The sequence below is a fragment of the Nansenia antarctica genome, assembly GCF_963989245.1.
Source record: "Nansenia antarctica genome assembly, chromosome: 16".
Taxonomy (NCBI): domain Eukaryota; kingdom Metazoa; phylum Chordata; class Actinopteri; order Argentiniformes; family Microstomatidae; genus Nansenia; species Nansenia antarctica.
In genome coordinates this window covers 20,496,399-20,513,481 of record NC_137686.1, presented here as the reverse complement: position 1 = coordinate 20,513,481, position 17,083 = coordinate 20,496,399, and the positions used below count along the sequence as shown (strand labels likewise).

The following is a 17,083-nucleotide window of genomic DNA, read 5'->3' as shown; positions in this document are numbered from 1 at the left end:
TATATGTACAGAATACACAATGAGCTATCACTTATCTCTCCATCAGCTATCTCAATTGAAGGCATTATTTTCTGTTTGTGGGCATGGTGTTGCTTCTGTGTTCACTGATGGGAAGAATGCTGTACGAATGCCTCCTGAAGTCTGTTCTGGTTTTCGGCTGGCTGATACTATTAAACCCTGACAAAACCCTGACTCTTGATATTCTCTTACTTTCATCAACATTGCCCCTGCTGTGTCCTTGTGGCATTTAAGGGGACATACCTTTCTCGCTCCTTGGATTTAGACAACGAAAGTGGTATTTACTTAATACAGAGCCGATTTTATTGCAACACTACGGGAAAGAAGTGCATTATGTGAGATCCTTCAAAAGAAACAAGTCATCTTCTCTTAATGTGTGCATGGCAACTGATTGTTGAGTAAATCAATTAATAGTAAGAGTAACTGCAAGCTAATGTGATTCTTACCTGAGATATTACACGAGACATGGGGGGGGACGGGACATGTTTTGATCAGCTTTTTGCTTGGCCATGGACCACTTTGACACTGCTGCACTCTTGGCAGGAGGAAAAAATGTACTGTGCTGCATTTTGACTAGCGCGGCACACACACACACACACACACACACACACACACACACACACACACACACACACACACACACGCACACACACCGAGACCAGTTGACTGGGATAGAAAATATGGCTGCTGCTGCCGAGTGTGCAGCGAACGATTTGCGGAAGTGAGGTAAGTGTAATTCTGTAGCTTTCATAAACCATTTTTACAATAAACTATTAAGCGGGTCGCGCCTGATATGATTAAGGCGTGAAACCTGAACTTCTTGTCTAGTGGACATTTGAGCGAAGTGGACCGTTTGTCGGCTCGTTGTACGTGTGAATGTGAATGCTAAAAAGGCTTTGAGGAAAGTTGTTGCGCGGAACAATCAGCTATTACTAGCCGCAGTTAGCCGCCTCGCGCCTGTGTGTGTGTGTGTGTGTGTGTGTGTGTGCGTGTAGTGTGTGTGTGTGTGTGTGTGTGTGCGCGTGCGCGCGCGTGCATCCCAGCCTGCTATGTCCATGATTCCCAGATCGCTAAAAAAAAAGCTAACTAGCACAGCGAGCTAATGACAATGTCCATCCACTTCGTAACTACTCACGTTCAACTTGCAAAGTGTTTTAATCAACTAACGTGGGGCAGTTCAGTGTTTTAACTCGTTCATCAATTAGCACGGAAGATATGTAATGTTAACCAGCCAACCGACAAGACAAGTTTGACTAATATGAAGTAAGTTGGCTATCTTGCCTAGCTAACTGACACCTAGCCTATTCGGCTGTGCAGCAAATCGTAGCGTAGTGATTGCATGTACTAAAACAAAGCTACATTAGCCTGGCTTCGAGCTAGCTTTCTTTCTTAGTCACTTGCAAAAACGAGTTGATTTTCAGGGGTTAGATTCACAGGGATATGGCGAATTGTTGGAGATCAAGCACACACATTTGATGGTACATTTATGCATCAGGGTGCGACCCAAGCTTGCACATTCGGTCAGCTTTGCGCAGCCTTTTAATGGGCTTGCTGGCTAGCATGTGTGGGGCTAAAGGGGGTTAGCAGCGATGCTATGCGATAGACAGTCTTGTCAGGAGGTCTCTAGTTCTTGTTGTCTATCTTAGCTATTTGAAGAAGAAGAAAAAAGAAAAGTCAACCCGGATTTATGACATGTGATAGATTATTATGCGCTACAACAACACACTGTTTATGCAAACTACACCCTTGAACACAGATGACTACCGAAGTCATTCGGGAGAATTAGGGTGAGAAGAACGAACACTCAATGGTTTTGAATTTGATAGCTTTAGCTAGCTAACACCCATACTAATTCAATTGATCCCAGCTAGCTTACTCATCGTTTCACCCCAAGCCCAATTTTTATGACTGTAACAAGTCAAGTGTGGTATTATTGGCATTATTTGTCAGCATGTAATCAAAACATTTTTACATTCATAAGCCATGTGTTGCTTTAAAGGCTTGAATTGGAACCCAGTTCAACTCCTAGTGGAACCAGCTAAAGTGGAACCAGCTAAGTTAGCACGTGTCAGTTTTTAAAGTTCATGAGAACGCCACACGCGCTCCGAGCAGGAAGTTGCAGAGACTTTGACAAGTGAAACAAGCGTGTGTTGAATTGGAGAAATACGGATTTCATTCCCTGATGCTTTTTTATTTTTTTACATTAGCTAATATAGCCGGTTTATTGGGCTAGAGATGGCCAGCAGAACGTGTCACAATAACTGACCAACCACAGGCCGTTAAGCAACCCCATGGATAGAATATCTAACTCTATATTATGTCTTATGTGTGCAAGAAATAGCCTAATCATAGGTTTTGAGAATGCATTTGTTGAGTAATTAGTTGTGTCATGGAGTCTGACTGAGGATGACCCCCCCCCTCTCTGTTTTTCTTTCCCTCCCTTATGTTATGCATGGTCAAGTCACATTAGCTTGCTCAGCTGGAGTTCTGCAGAGTGTGGATGAGGCATACATACAACTGCACTGTAGAACTGATTCCAGGTGAACATCCTCTCATAGCTCAGTGGAAAGATTCATGTTGTAAGATTCCCGTTATTGGCAGAACAAATTATTTTGTTAGACAATTGTTAGATTAGCTTTTGGTTAAGTTAAGCCACACCGGGTAAAGTAGCCTAATGGTCAGGCCAGAGCTCATAGACGTCTTAACAGACCTCTCTTTGTCAAGGGCTTTTCAATCAGTTGTGACGTATAAAGGGCTAGTACAGATGGGGTTAAGACGAGAGAGCATATATATATATATATATATATATATATATGCGCGCGGTGTATTGCTTTGCTCAGTACGAGGCACTGTATATAATATATTTTCATATATACAGTTTATGCAATGGTAGGCTATTTTGTGCAGAAGTGAGGCAGTCTCTGAGATCATACTTCCACTGAATGTCACTTTGATGCTCCCAGTGGCATTGTCCACCCCTGCCAGATTTATGGGGTGTAGCTGGGACTTATTTATGGGACACTGCTTCTCAGCTTCTCAGAACAGGTTTACGAAGGTTAGTTTTGAATGACAATGAGGCACTGAAACGTTATTCATGCCGTGCATGGGGATTCACACAGAAAGCTTATTCTGTTCTGTTTAAGATGACTGTACTAGTGTAGTAATAATGTACTAAGACCTAGGGTGGAATGGCGTAACCAGTGTGATGACCTTCTACATGGATGCTTTGATAGTGGAGAGCACCTTTTTTTAGTGTAGATAAGTAACATCTGCCACGATGACCAACCTGCTCCCCCTTATCTCCACTGTATTAGTGTGTGGTGCTTTTGCATCCATCTCCTTGCCCTGAATAAAGTGGGCAAAGTTTCAGGGTTTTTTCGCCCTGTTTTTCCAGTCACAAAGCACTCGCAGCTGAGCTTCAAAGCTCGGCTGACATTTGGAAAGTCCAGAGATTCTTTGAACCAGGGCTAGATGAAAGATGTTTGTCAGAGCAGAGCATCTCCCAACTTTGAAAAATCGTTTTCTTGGAATATTTTGTCTGAAAAGATCCACTTTCCCTCAAGAGTATTAAATACTAACAGAGATGTGTGTGTGTGTGTTAAATCAATAAAGTCCTTTTAAGGACTCGGAGATAAATGATGCCAACAGATGTATTCCCTGAAGCCCTAATGAACTCTCTGTGTCTCCAGCAGGTGCCCACATTCTGCTGCAGCGGGGAGTGCACCACGATGAGGAGACAGTAGGCATCCGCCGTAGCATGGCCGCGTCCCGTTCCTCGCGTGTCACAAGGTCATCGGTGGGGCTCAATGGATTGGATGAGAACTTTTGTGGTCGAACCCTCAGGAACCGGAGCATCGCCCCGCCAGAGGAGTCCTCTGGGTCTCCTCTGCCCAGGGCCCGTTCGCCCAAGAAGACCTCGTCGCAGCCTGGGGGTCAACAGCCTGGGGGTCAACAGCCTGGGGGTCAGCAGCCTGCGGGTCAGCAGCACGGGACGGTAGCTGACTCCAAGGCGTCCTCGGCGGAGGGGGAGCAATGGGCGAGCCCCAGGAAACGGGGCTTGTCCTGCTCGGACAGGGACAGCGGTCCGGAGAAATCGGAGAACTGCGAGCGAGGGAAAGCCGGGGCGCGGGATGCCTCGCCGATCCTTAAAAAGGCCAAGAGGTGTTCCCGGTCCGGAGAGTCACAGGGACCTGAGGAGGAATCCCCGCCCCTGAAACCCGAGAGCCCCGTTTCTGCCCCTACACCTGTCACGGTGAACGAAGGGGATTCGCTCAGCCAAAACTTGACCATCCCAGCCTCTGCCTCACCTGACCTCAGTAAAGAGGAAGGTGAGAAGGAGGAGGAGGAGGAGGATGGTCCTATTGAGTGTGATGGTCCCGCTCAGCCCCAAAACACCCACCACAAGGCCTCTAACGGGCTTGGAGAGACCAGTGTCGTGGACACTCAGCCGTGCACGCCCACTGGAGAGCCTTGCGTCAATCCCGCTCCTGTCACCAACAGCCCGGCACTGCTCAATGGCAAGCAGGTGGGGGCGCCCTCATCCCCTGACCCCATTGTGCCTTGTAGAAACTCTGTCCCCGGGCAGACGGAAGACAGCAGCTCAGGGGAGTCCCCTGCCCTGCCGTCGGCCACTCCGGAGGAGCCTGCCCCCATTGTCAGGGAGCAGGAGCTGGAGGAGGTGGAGGTGGACGTGGATGTCGTCGGGGACTCTCTTTGTTCAGTCCGTGAAGAGCAAGTGACGGAGGAGGAGAGCACGGAAAACGGTCGGCCGGTAATGCCGGAGCCGGACGCAGCTGCCTCCTCCGTCACCAACAACAACAACAACAACGGCAACGACGTAGACGACAGCCCAAACAACAACAACAACTCAGGAGAAACAACGCCCCTGCTAGCGCCGACTCCGTCGCCCTCGGAGCCAGGATGCCCGCCCTCAGTGTCTGGCACCCCCACCTCGTTCACAGAGCCCCATGAACACAGATACACTCTGAGGACTTCACCCAGGAGAGCAGCCTGCGGTGGTGGTGGCAAGGCTGCCTCCCCCAAGGCCAGCTCCCCTCCCAGAGACAACGGACCCCTGAGGGAGGAGGGGGAAGTGGGGACGGTTGGAGTGGAGGAGGCTCCCTGTCTGAGGCTGGAGGGGCCAGCTGCTCCCTCAGACGGCTCAGTTCCCTCCAGTGAGCAGGCGGCAGCGCAGGAGCGCTCTGTGGAACCTGGGGACAAGGCAGGTGGGGAGAGTGGGCATTCGGAGTGCAGAGGGGCCAGATCCAGCAAGGAGCCAGCAGGCAGCCACGCTGCAGAGGAGGAGGACGAGGAGGAGGAACCAGACGTGTACTACTTTGAGTCTGACCACCTGGCTCTCAAACACAACAAAGAGTATGTGAGAGCCCGGGGGATTCTGCCCTCCTGTGTTTCTGTGGCTGCACCCCTCTCAAGAACACATCATGCGGGTTAACTCAGTAATAATTAATCAAATAAAACAATAATTATTACCGTTGATCATTGTAGGTTTTTGGCATGAACATTTCTTTTAGAGTATTGTTGTTTTGAAACGAAAATCTATATTTTTGTATAACAGAGGAGCAATGGTCTGTTTCGATTTATTAACTAGGGCAAGGGCTATGTTGATTGATTTTATTTTCAGAGCCACACAGTTCAACTAGGGACCATTTTTGATTCACATAATGCCCCCCCCAGCTCGTAATGTCTTATCGTCAGATCAGCAGTGCCTCCTTCATAGTGCTGTTGCTACTGTAGACTTTGTGTAGGTAGTTGCCAAATTCAGTATTCGCAAGCACAGTGTGATGTAACACCGATAGCAACCAGCAAATTGAATGTCAAAAATGATGTGCTATGATTTCTCCTCTCACCTCATGATCACAACGATACCCTGCCGGAGATGAGTTTTTGATGGTGAGGCTCCTGTGATAGTGAGCTGTTGCTGGTTGGACAGGTTGTCCAGTGCTGTGTTCATTCAGACCATGCTCTCTGTGGCGTGGGTGGTCAGCTGATCCAGCTGGAGGGGGGATGGGGGATGGGCCCTCTGGGACTTGGAGACACACTCAAACCAGCCCCTTTTAACAAACAAATGATATCCCACATGCTAGCGAGCGTCCAATTTTTAAGGCATGGTTTGTAAAATGTGATTTATCAAGGAGGAGGAAGATGTGACATATAATCTTGGAAAATCGATTAAGATTGTCAGCCATATTGGTAGCCAAATTGGCAACGCTGAGAATGAGGATTTTGGAAGGCTGGAATGAATGTAGGGATCAGTGTTGTGAAAGCAGCGCTGGGAAGTCTGGTCCTGGAAGGCTACTGGGCCTGCTGTCTAAGTAGACATGATTGATGTTTTAGTCTGTTGTCGGAGCAGTTCCTGACAAGTCGACATCAAAACCAGCTACAATCGTTGTTGACTCACAGTTGTTTCAACTTTAACCTAATTCTTCAAGACTCATGTTATTTCTAAGGATTACAGGGATACAAGTTATTTCAACTCCCCCCCCCCGGGCTGTCTGTAAAAAAAAAGCGGACTCCCATGCCATTTTGATTATGACATGGCCCCCCTCTTGTTTCACTGTTGTATAGTTGGCATCCCTGTTAGTCAGTGGGACCTTAGACCCAGTAGGAGGCGAAGGAGCGCTCAGCTTGGTCCTCCACTCCTGGACGGCTGCCATACCACTGAATTACTGCCATACTGGAGTTCACTTGATCACCCAAGTGGTAACCCAACCTCTTCATCAGGGAAAGTCTATCAAGTTCGTTTTGTAATTCGCTGAAGAGATGAACTGATGTCTTAAGGTTATCCGAACAGGGGGGAGGGGAGGTTAAGCTAACTTTTGAGTATGGGGCTTGGGGGGATTTCAGAAATACACTGGCAGATATTGAATGAATTCAGTCTCCCCATTGATTTTCGTTCATGTCCTGTTAGTGGAGATTGATCCTGTTTGGTCCGCTGAGCACCTGCATTAGATTAAATCTATGCAGTATGCTGGAACCTCCCAGTCCATCTCTTGTACAGTTCAGTGAAACGCTATTACCAATGAATCCCACTCCCATTTGTGCGAGCTAAATTGTGGTTCCTGTTTTTGCTTGAAGACCTGTGTGGAAAGGTCATATTTCTCTGCCAGTGGAGTTTTTCTCTCAAAGGACGTAAGCATTGTGATGCCCAAGTGCTGGTTATGAGAGGATTTTGTTATGGCCAGGATGGATGATTTAAAAATGAGAACCTTCACCTTCATGCAAATCAAAACCAACGTTTATCTTGTTCTCCTTATCCAAACCGCAAAAGGCCTCAGTGTGTCCTCTGAATACTGTCTGTTAACTGTTAAATGATAACATGCCTCTTGTCTTTTTCACCCATTTAGTTTCTCAGCATCGCCATTTGAATTATGCATTGCTCAAGTCCTAAAAGTTTGATGCGCTGATGCATGGCAAGTGTCGACCTAAATAATGCAAGTCATGTCCTCCCACCCACCCTGGTCTCACCACCTACCTCCCCTGTCTCACCCCTCCTTCCCCTGTCTCACCCCTCCTTCCCCTGTCTCACCCCTCCCTCCCTCCCTTGTCTCACCCCTCCCTCCCCTGTCTCACCCCTCCCTCCCTCCCTTGTCTCACCCCTCCCTCCCCTGTCTCACCCCTCCCTCCCTCCCTCCCCCCCTTGTCTCTCCACCTCCCTCCCCTGTCTCCCCCCTCCCTCCCTCCCTCCCCCCCTTGTCTCTCCACCTCCCTCCCCTGTCTCACCCCTCCCTCCCTCCCTCCCTTGTCTCACCACCTCCCTCCCCTGTCTCACCCCTACCTCCCTCCCTCCCCTGTCTCACCCCTACCTCCCTCCCTCCCTCCCTCCCTTGTCTCTCCACCTCCCTCCCCTGTCTCACCCCTACCTCCCCTGTCTCACCCCTCCCTCCCTTGTCTCACCACCTACCTCCCCTGTCTCACCCCTCCCTGCCCCCAGCTACCAGAGGCTGCTGCAGACCATTGGCGTGTTGGAGGCCCAGCGGACCCAGGCCATGGCGGACCTGGAGACGCTGGCGAGGCGTCAGAGAGAGGCGCTCCAGGACCCCGTCATCTTCGTAGAGCAGCTGCAGAAGCAGGTAGCCGTCAGGCTGCAGTGCTGCAGGCCTCTCCCTCGGTTACCACAAGACGCTGTTGTTTGTCAAGATGGCACACATGACCGTTCTCAGCAGCGCGTATTGGCGCTCGGTCAAAGTGCCTCGCCGAGTAACTGGTTGGAAGGCCATCTGCTTAGTGCCGACGCAAACACTACCGTCTAGCTTCGTGTGTGATTAATCTGTATTAGATGGATTGTTGGTGAACTCTGAACCTTGTCCCCTGACCTCCCACCCTCAGGCGGAGTTGGGCTTACCCTGCCCCCAGCGGGTGGTGCAGCTCCCGGACGTGGCGTGGGAACAATACACCTCAGGTCTAGGGGACTTTGAAAGGGAGTTTTGCGACAAGAAACGCAAAACCAGGAGGTTGACGCTTATATTCGATAAGGGTACGTACCCCCCAATGGAAAAAGGCATTTAATTTATTTCGTTTGACAGGTCCAAATGTTTATGTTTGACTGTTTTGGAAATCCTTAATCCTTTTTCTTCTTCTTTACAGCAGGGTTACCAGATCGACCAAAAAGTCCTTTGGAACCGAAGAAGGAAGGCGAATCCTCAACCCTGTACTCCGCTCTGCCCTCTAGTGATGCTCTAGAGAACAGCAGGCAAGCACAGGTAAAAACCACTTAATTCAACTCAAGTCACTTTTGGTTTTGTCATCTCTCAATGGAAAGAACATTTGATGGATTTCTCAGTCTTGTACTACCTCAACGGCAGGTGTGTCTCCGTTCTCTACCAGTAGTGTTCAGAGAGCTCTGGGTTTCCCGCTGGGGTTTGTGGTTCACAAATCGTCAGGTTGTTGCCGTTTTACTGCACTCTGCCTCCCCCCCACCCCCGCTCCCCCATTCCTACCAGCAGAGTTAATCGTGCAGTGCATGCAAGCACAAAAGATGGTATCTATGGAAACATGAGAGCAGATGACCCCTCCCACTCCCCCCCCTCCTATTGCCACTCTTTCATGTGCTTTGTTGTGTGTGTGTGTGTGTGTGTGCGTGTGTGTGTGTTCGTGCGCGCGTGCCTTCAGTAGACGAACCAAGGAATGTAATTATCTTGTAATTATTTCTTTTGTCCACTTGTTGTTTCCCAACGTGAACACATAAATGACACATTTGCATTTCCATACCCAGAGAGTCAATCAAAATAGTCATTCCCTTTGTCCTTGCATCAGATTCTGACAGGCAGAGGCAGCGTTCACATTCTCCCTGGATAGCTCAATCCACCCGTCAGGGCGTATAGATGAGATGTATATTGTTCAGGATGCCGCACCATTGTGGTCGGCTGTCACAACGAACATGTCCATCCTTCATGTCTTCATGTCTTCACAGATAATCAGAGGGAGATTATGTCACCAGAGCAACCCTGATACCTTTAACCAGCTGTGGACCGTAGAGGAGCAGGTATGTAGGGAGCCACAATGGACCCATATGTTTGAATTGATTTGAGTGAGGTTATTTTGAGCTACTGAGAGTGTTGATTATATATTTTCTTTGCTCCAGATTTGTTATTGATCTGACCCATCATTACACCTGTGGGTTGTCTCTCAATCTATCTCCTATCTCTATGGACTATTGACTTTTCGTGTGCGTGTGCGTGTGCGTGTGTGCGTGTGTGCGTGTGTGCGTGTGTGCGTGTGTGCGTGTGTGTGTGTGTGTGTGTGTGTGTGTGTGTGTGCGCGCGCGTGTGCGTGCTTGCGTGTGTGCGTGTGTGTGCGTGTGTGTGCGTGTGTGTGTGTGTGTGTGTGTGTGTGGTATGCAGAAAAAGCTGGAGCAGCTTCTCTTGAAGTTCCCGCCTGAGGAGGTGGAGTCAAAGCGTTGGCAGAAGGTCGCCGATGCGCTTGGGAACAGAACTGCCAAACAGGTGACCTCCCACACCTCTACACTATCTACCGGCTTTGGAAGCAGTACTTCCATTCTGTCATGTGTTATTATTCCCCCTCAATAGAATTAACTTGCACCGCGATTGAGAATCTGAAGTACCACAACTGACCACAGGGGGCTGATTAACAAAAACTAAAACATTTGTGTTTTCATGTTTTCTTTTTTCTCCAGGTTGCCAGTAGGGTTCAGAAGTATTTTATAAAACTAACAAAAGCTGGTATCCCTGTGCCTGGAAGGACCCCCAACTTGTGCATGTACAGCAAAAAGGTACCCATGCAATTTGAGCTACGGTGAAGAAGGTTATACAGGACCAGTGGGTATGAAGGCCTCCCTGCCTTCGTTCCCCTGTGATCAGTAGGATCACTTATTGACCACGTTGTTGTTGTTGTTGTTTGTAGATGTCCAAGCGACAACACCACCTGAACAAGCACCTGTACAGGCCGTCGACCTTCCTGACCTCATACGAGCCTCCTGTCTACATGGACGACGAGGACGAGCGCTCCAGCTTCTTCAACAGCCTGCAGGACCCCAACGCAGACGACTCGGTCAGTATGAATGAATGAATGAATGAATGGTCTTTATTGTCATTAATACAGTACAGGTACCATACAACGAAATTTAGGAGGGGGGGCTGCTTGGAAAAAAGACTAAAAAAACAAGAGGTCCAGTGGTGGTGGTGGTGGTGGTCGTAGTAGTTAGTTAGTTAGTCAGTAAGAGACCACCGGCGGTTCGGGAATGTCCGATCCCCGGCTGGCCACGTGTCGAGGTGTCCTTGGGCAAGACACTGAACACCAAAATGCTCCCAATGAGCTGGCCGGCGCCTTGCATGGTAGCTTGCCGCCATTGGTGTGTGAATGGGTGAATGGGTGAATGAGAGGCACTTTGGAATAAGGCACTTTGGCATAAGGCGCTTTGGAATAAGGCGCTATATAAGTGCAGTCCATCTTCAGTGGCTTCCTCCCCTCAGTCAGGTGTAAACAAACACAGTACCGGACAACACCGTAATACGTTATATGTCCACTGGGAATCAGTTTGTCGCCCGTCTAGTTTGTTCACATCAGTGCGAGATAAGGGAAAGGAGACCCATAAGACTGTTGATACACTCTGTGCATCAGCCTCTTTTCTCCCGTTGAAACTCTCTTCCCTCTCTCCCCTGAGAAAGCTCCCTCTCCCTCCTACTCACACCTGCTCTCCTTGAGAGAGACCCCCTTCTTCCTCTCTGCACCTTGTTTGCTTGTAAAATAACGGCGCAATTAGCCCTCGATGACGGTGTGTTCAACTCATTTCTGATGGCCGTGAGTGTGATGCCCAAATCACCAGGCTGCGCTTGGCTTCCTCCCAGCGTAACCTTTATTCCCGCCTGAAACCGTACGACACCAGCGCTCACACTCCCGTCATGCGACGGCTGACATTATGTCTCTCCCTCTGATGCCTGTAACCTTTTAAGAAAAGCTGGGTCGCCGTGCCCCACCGAGAACACAGGCTGCTTGGTCTTCTACTGCTTCTAGTGCGTCAGCAGCGGAGCACACTAGCACTACTGATACAGAGCCGGTCACATCGGTGACGCCGGCAGAGACTTGGGAGAGATTCTTGAAGAGAATCTTAACTCCGGCTGCTTGTGGGCTTAAGACTCTGTCCCCTTGTCACTGTATAGTTACATGATGTACCTCCCGTAGCCAAGGTCAGTCTATGGGCTATCTGACATCTGGTGGATATATATGGCAATATCCATTTCATCTATCTGCAGTGCTTCAGAACATTCCCCGACATTGTGACTCATGCTAAGCGTGTGTGTGTGTGTGTGTGTGTGTGTGTGTGTGTGTCTCTCTCTGTGTGTCTCCTTCTCTGTGTGTCTCTCTGTGTGTCTCTGTATCTCTCTCTCTGTGTCTCTCTCTCTGTATCTCTCTCCCTGTGTCTCTCCCTGTGTCTCTCCCTGTGTCTCTCTCTGTCTCTCTCTCTGTGTGTGTGTGTGTGTGTGTGTGTGTGTGTGTGTGTGTGTCTGTGTCTCTCTCTCTCTCTCTGTGTCTTTCTCTCTGTGTCTCTCTCTCTCATTCTCTCTCTGTCTCTCTCCCCCCCCCTCCCTCCCTCCCTCCCTCCTCCCAGGATGAGGAGAGTATTCCCCCGGAGTACAGACACTTACCAGAGTACAAGGAGCTGCTGGAGCTGAAGAGATTGAAGAAACAGAAGCTGCAGGAGTTCCAGGCAGAGAGCGATCTGGCTCAGCACACAGGCTACAAGGTGGTGATCTATGACACATACATAGAGGCTACATATACATGACGTTACTAAAGGGATTAAGCACGAGCTGCAGGGCTGTTGGAGCCAAGCAGTCTATATGAAGGTTACATGCTCATGACATCGCTGCCGTCATAAAACAGTCCTAAACTACTGACTTTACTGTTTGTTAATGTTTTATAATTGAATAATAAACCGATCAGACATTTTTATTAACTGATTATAAATCTTTTAGAAATGTGACCTTTAATATAAAAGTTAACCTTCACTGACATCACGCATGAATATAGAACTGCATGATTGGTGCAATGTGCAAAGCCTACGTGCATATGACCGCTGTGCCTGACTGTGACACACACTGTTATGGCCGTCGGTAAACTGTGTGTCTGTAACGTTTCTGTCGTCAGTGTGACGTCTGTGGCATGGAGCCCATCCAAGGGGTGCGGTGGCACTGTCAGGAATGCCCCTCGGACAACGCTGTGGACTTCTGCTCCAACTGCTCTGACTGGTGAGGGCTTCGCTGGTGTACTGAGGAGGGACCGTCTTTCCACTGTCATTGCTAGAGACCGGTGTTCACCATTTGGCCCACAGCGAAAAGGATTCTTAGTGAACTTTGAGTTAATTTCGCTGGTTGTCTTGATCTCTTAACGGTATTATTACTTCTAGCAAACGATGTTAGTTACTGGCACCTGAGCGGAGTTGTGCGGTAGATGTTGTGGCTTGTGTGGCTTTATCGTGACTAAACACGTTCCCACGCCGGAATGACCTACAGAATATTTGGGTCAGGTTTTGCCCTGAGCTCATGACTCGTGGTATTGGATCGGGGGATGAGGCCAACTCTCTGTTTTTAATGCCCTCTCCACGTTCCTGTTAAACAATGCCCCCCTCCACTCACCCTCCGTACTGCTCACACACTCTGACGGGCACCAGCAACCTTCCCAAAGCAGTGCAGTGCATCTCACACCAAACATTGATTCAGCCCCCCCTCACTTGTGTTGACTTGACATTTCTCTCTCTGTTTCCCTTCCCAGCTTGTTCAAGACAGAGACCCACAAACCCAGCCACCGCCTGGAGGCCGTGTACCACCACGAGACCTTCCTGGACCGGGACTACTGTCTCCCTCAGACGGCCATGGGCTACAACTACCTGGACCCCAATTACTTTCCTGCCAACAGATGACAGGGGCCCAAGCAGCTCTGGCAGCATCCCATAGGCCAACTCTGTGCATGGCTCCGCCTCCCAAGTCCAAGATAACCGCTTAACCCGCTGCCAGGCAGGCAGGCAGGCAGGCAGGCAGGCAGGCAGGCAGGCAGCTGGGGCCCAGACCACAGCGGTGGTGGTGGTGTTGGTGGGGAACGTGGTGGTAATACTGGCCACCCTCCCTCGCGACAGGGAGGCCATGTTGACTTTCAGAGAGGAGGGGGGGGGCCCCCCCATCACTCCCCCCTCCCCTCCCCCCCACCTCGGCCAGGTTACCGTTAACAGAAAACAGGACTTCTGAAATAAACAACAACAACAACACACTATTTTAAACACAAGCAAGAACAGGCACACCTACATTCCTGAGGCCTCCAAGACTCCGGGAGGGCCCTTCTCCCCCCCCCCCCCCTAGCCCCCCCCCATCCCTGTGCTGCTTTTTAAACTGGAGAAGAGATGGCCAACCTGGTGAAGCTCCACTGTATGGAACCATGTGAACGTGTGGTCAGTCTCCCGGTGTAGTAGATCTACCTACCCTACTCATCACCCAACAGTAGTGTGTGTGCGGTCTCTGTGTCATGATGCGAGAGTGAAAAAAATGTCATAGCTAGATTATCTGTAGTCGAGTATTTATGAATCAAGCTTCTCAGTGTGAGCGGGATTGTCATGAATGGATTTTGAGGGGGGCGGGGTGGGGTGGGGTGAGGGGGTCTGGGGGAGGACCCGGGTGTGTGGAGATGACTTGTACCAGGTGTTTTAACCAGTGGTTAAAATCAGCTTGCTGATCCATTTCATATCTGTAATACTGAACCTGTAAATGGACCCTGCACCATGTCTCTACATGGGGCTACTTACCACTGTCACTCAATGTCTCTCTCTCTTTTTCGCTTTCTCTCTCTCTCTCTCCCTCTCCATCCCTTCCTCACTTTGTTTATTTTTCTTTTTTAAATGTTTGTACCCCTCTCTCTCTCTCTCTCTCTCTCTCTCTCTCTCTCTCTCTCTCTCTCTCTCTCTCTCTCTCTCTCTCTCTCTCTCCACTAAACCTGTTCAGTTTTCAACAAAGAAGCACTACAGCGTGGAGAGCACAAGCAGAAGGAAGCCTTGTGAGACATATTATAGACGTATGAAAATGAAAGGATGTAGAGGTTTCTTTTAGTTTTTTTCGATGTGTGCTGTTGTCGATCAAGTGGAGTATACAAATATATGGTGAAAAGTAGCCAGTGGTAGTTGCTGTGTGCCATTCTTGTCTGGAGAATTCCACCTCTGAACCTGGCCGTGACCTTCGACCTTGCGGAACCGTGTCCTCCATGGAATCTGCCCAATCATCATCATCAGCCTTTAGATCCTCTTTGATTTTGCAGTCTGCTTAAGGACGGTCCATAAAAAGATTGTATTTTTATTAATCTATTTAAAACAAAAAAAGAGAGGAATCATGATGGTGGTGGATTGCCTCCACCGCAGCAGTGGAAAAACCCACGTTATTTTATACACATAGATTTTGTTGTGCTTGGTTAGACACCATTTTGTATGGTTTTTGTTTTGTCTCCCTCCCTCACCCCTCGCCCGCTTCAATATCTGTGTATAACAGTCGTCTGTTCTTAAATAATGTAAAAAAAAATAAAAAAATGCTAGAGGAGAACTGTGGAAATAAAAGTATGTGAAAATAGTCTTTCTACACACTGACTCCCTGTTCATTCTTGTTTGGGTTATTTGCCAAGTGATAAACTATGTGAGGTGTGCCAGGGCACACATTGCATTTCGGAATGAATGAATAAATACATTAATGAAACATCCATTTGAAAATGTTAACTATATTTCCTAAAACTCCAATTGTGTATAGTAAGTAATACCAATAGTGTGTTGACTGAGGGATGTGTACTGCCCATAACTTTAAACCCTTAATCCACAATGCACCTGTCTAATATGGTGTAGAAGTCTTCAACCTATAGGTGGTGCTGTCAGACTGTTCATACGGTCGATGGAAATAAGACAAACCCTAGGTTTATATACATTTATATTTATTTATTTATTTATTACATAATATTATATCACAATATGAAGTATATTTGTTTAATTGTCTCTGGATTGTTTTAAACGAGCGATAAAATTTCATTTGACCTAAAATATTTCCTTCACATTTGACAATGAGAGAGTCAAATCACATCTATATTTAGAGGCGTGTAGTGAAGCCACTGCTGAGGTAATACTAATAACAATAATGAGAATAATTTATTACATGTATAAAGCCTGGCTATCCACATATCGAGGTGTCCTTGGGAAAGACACTGAACCCCAAATTGCTTCCAATGAGCGGGCCGGCGCCTTGCATGGTAGCTTGCCGTGAATGTGTGTGTGAATGAGAGGCCATTATAAAGCGCTTTGGAATAAGGCACTATATAAGTGCAGTCCATTTACCATTTACAACACCATATTGAGTTCATCGATACAGATCAGTGCAGATGATGGAGAGAAGAGATGATGAGGCCACTTTTGGCAGTTGAGATGTACACCCTGAACCTCAATGACTTACAATCTTAATGATCAATTACAATGATGACTTATTCCATTATCATTATCAACATTCATGGCAGCCATCCAACCCCCCACCCCCAAATCCAACGCCCTGCGCGCTTTAACAAAATATATTGAATCTGTGGTGATGATTTATTCAATACATTAGAAATATATTTCAGGAGACTTGATTTAGCAAGATAACTGGCTTTATTTGATGTTAAGCATTGGAGTCAACACGCACTTAGATGTGACATTGTCCCATGCGAGAAGCTCGCAAAACGACATATATAAGTGCAACATTTATTTTGCATTAAATACACAAAAGGAATAAAGCTTGATTGTAATCCTTGCATGCTTGCTACAATATAAAGCATACTGTACATGAGAGCATAAGCACGCACACACACACACACACGCACACACACATACACACACACACACACATGCACGCACACACACATACACACACACACACGCACACACCTCTACCCACTAGCCACCTGACGTGAGCTTTTTTAGCTGAGTGGGAACCCTCTCTCCATGCCTTGGGGACACAGAGCACTTCATTCGGAGAGTTTTAGCGTTCAACTAGAGTCACATGCTCTCACACAGTAGGCGGCGGTATTTGTCTGCACACATGTTCCTCTACCTCTTTTAGGTACCGATCGGGAGCATGTGCAGGGGCGCAGGGGAGGCTGGTTGAGGTAGAAATCAGAGGACAGAAATGAATCTGACCTCAACCAGCCTCCCCTGCTGTAGAGAGTGATACGAGCAGATGTGTCTTTCTCACGGTTCATTATGTTTGGCGGTTTTCCAGGACATTGAGACATGCATTTGGAATGAGTCTTATGAGCATGTGTCTGTGTGTGATAGCATGGGATTGGGAGTCTGTTTCGACTGGGTCTCTGATGAAGGTTCACCGGTGGAGAGTCGTTCAGTCTGATCAGCCGCAGCAGTTGGACCTCCTGGACACTGGTGGGCGCCAGTGAGGCTCTCGAGGTTGTAGAACCTCTAGCAGGAATCCATGGCCTGGCAGATCTGCTCAAACACTTCTTCTGGGGGCCTCTCTGCATCAATCTAGATGCACAAAAGCAACATTTACACGAGTCGTTGCTATTGATTTCGATACATAGTCTA

At 48.3% G+C, this 17,083-nt stretch overlaps 2 protein-coding genes across 2 annotated transcripts in view; one reads left to right on the top strand and one right to left on the bottom strand.

The window, feature by feature from the left end:
* Nucleotides 1-1,235: 1,235 nt before the first annotated feature.
* On the top strand, nucleotides 1,236-13,768 carry zzz3 (zinc finger, ZZ-type containing 3). Its single transcript, XM_080546349.1, has 12 exons — nucleotides 1,236-1,281; nucleotides 3,708-5,391; nucleotides 7,970-8,108; nucleotides 8,365-8,512; nucleotides 8,623-8,738; nucleotides 9,449-9,520; nucleotides 9,879-9,980; nucleotides 10,172-10,267; nucleotides 10,399-10,545; nucleotides 12,104-12,238; nucleotides 12,643-12,743; nucleotides 13,267-13,768. Exons 2-12 carry the CDS (start codon nucleotides 3,776-3,778, stop codon nucleotides 13,412-13,414), a joined length of 2,820 nt encoding a protein of 939 aa, XP_080402475.1. The 5' UTR covers nucleotides 1,236-1,281; nucleotides 3,708-3,775; the 3' UTR covers nucleotides 13,415-13,768.
* A 3,189-nt stretch (nucleotides 13,769-16,957) lies between these two features.
* ak5 (adenylate kinase 5) overlaps nucleotides 16,958-17,083 on the bottom strand; it is a gene marked incomplete at both ends in the record, with an annotated part of 54,680 nt that continues 54,554 nt past the window's right edge. The window contains one exon of the mRNA XM_080546218.1: nucleotides 16,958-17,023. Coding sequence (XP_080402344.1) covers nucleotides 16,958-17,023 — 66 coding nt within the window. The remainder of the gene's footprint in view (nucleotides 17,024-17,083) is intronic.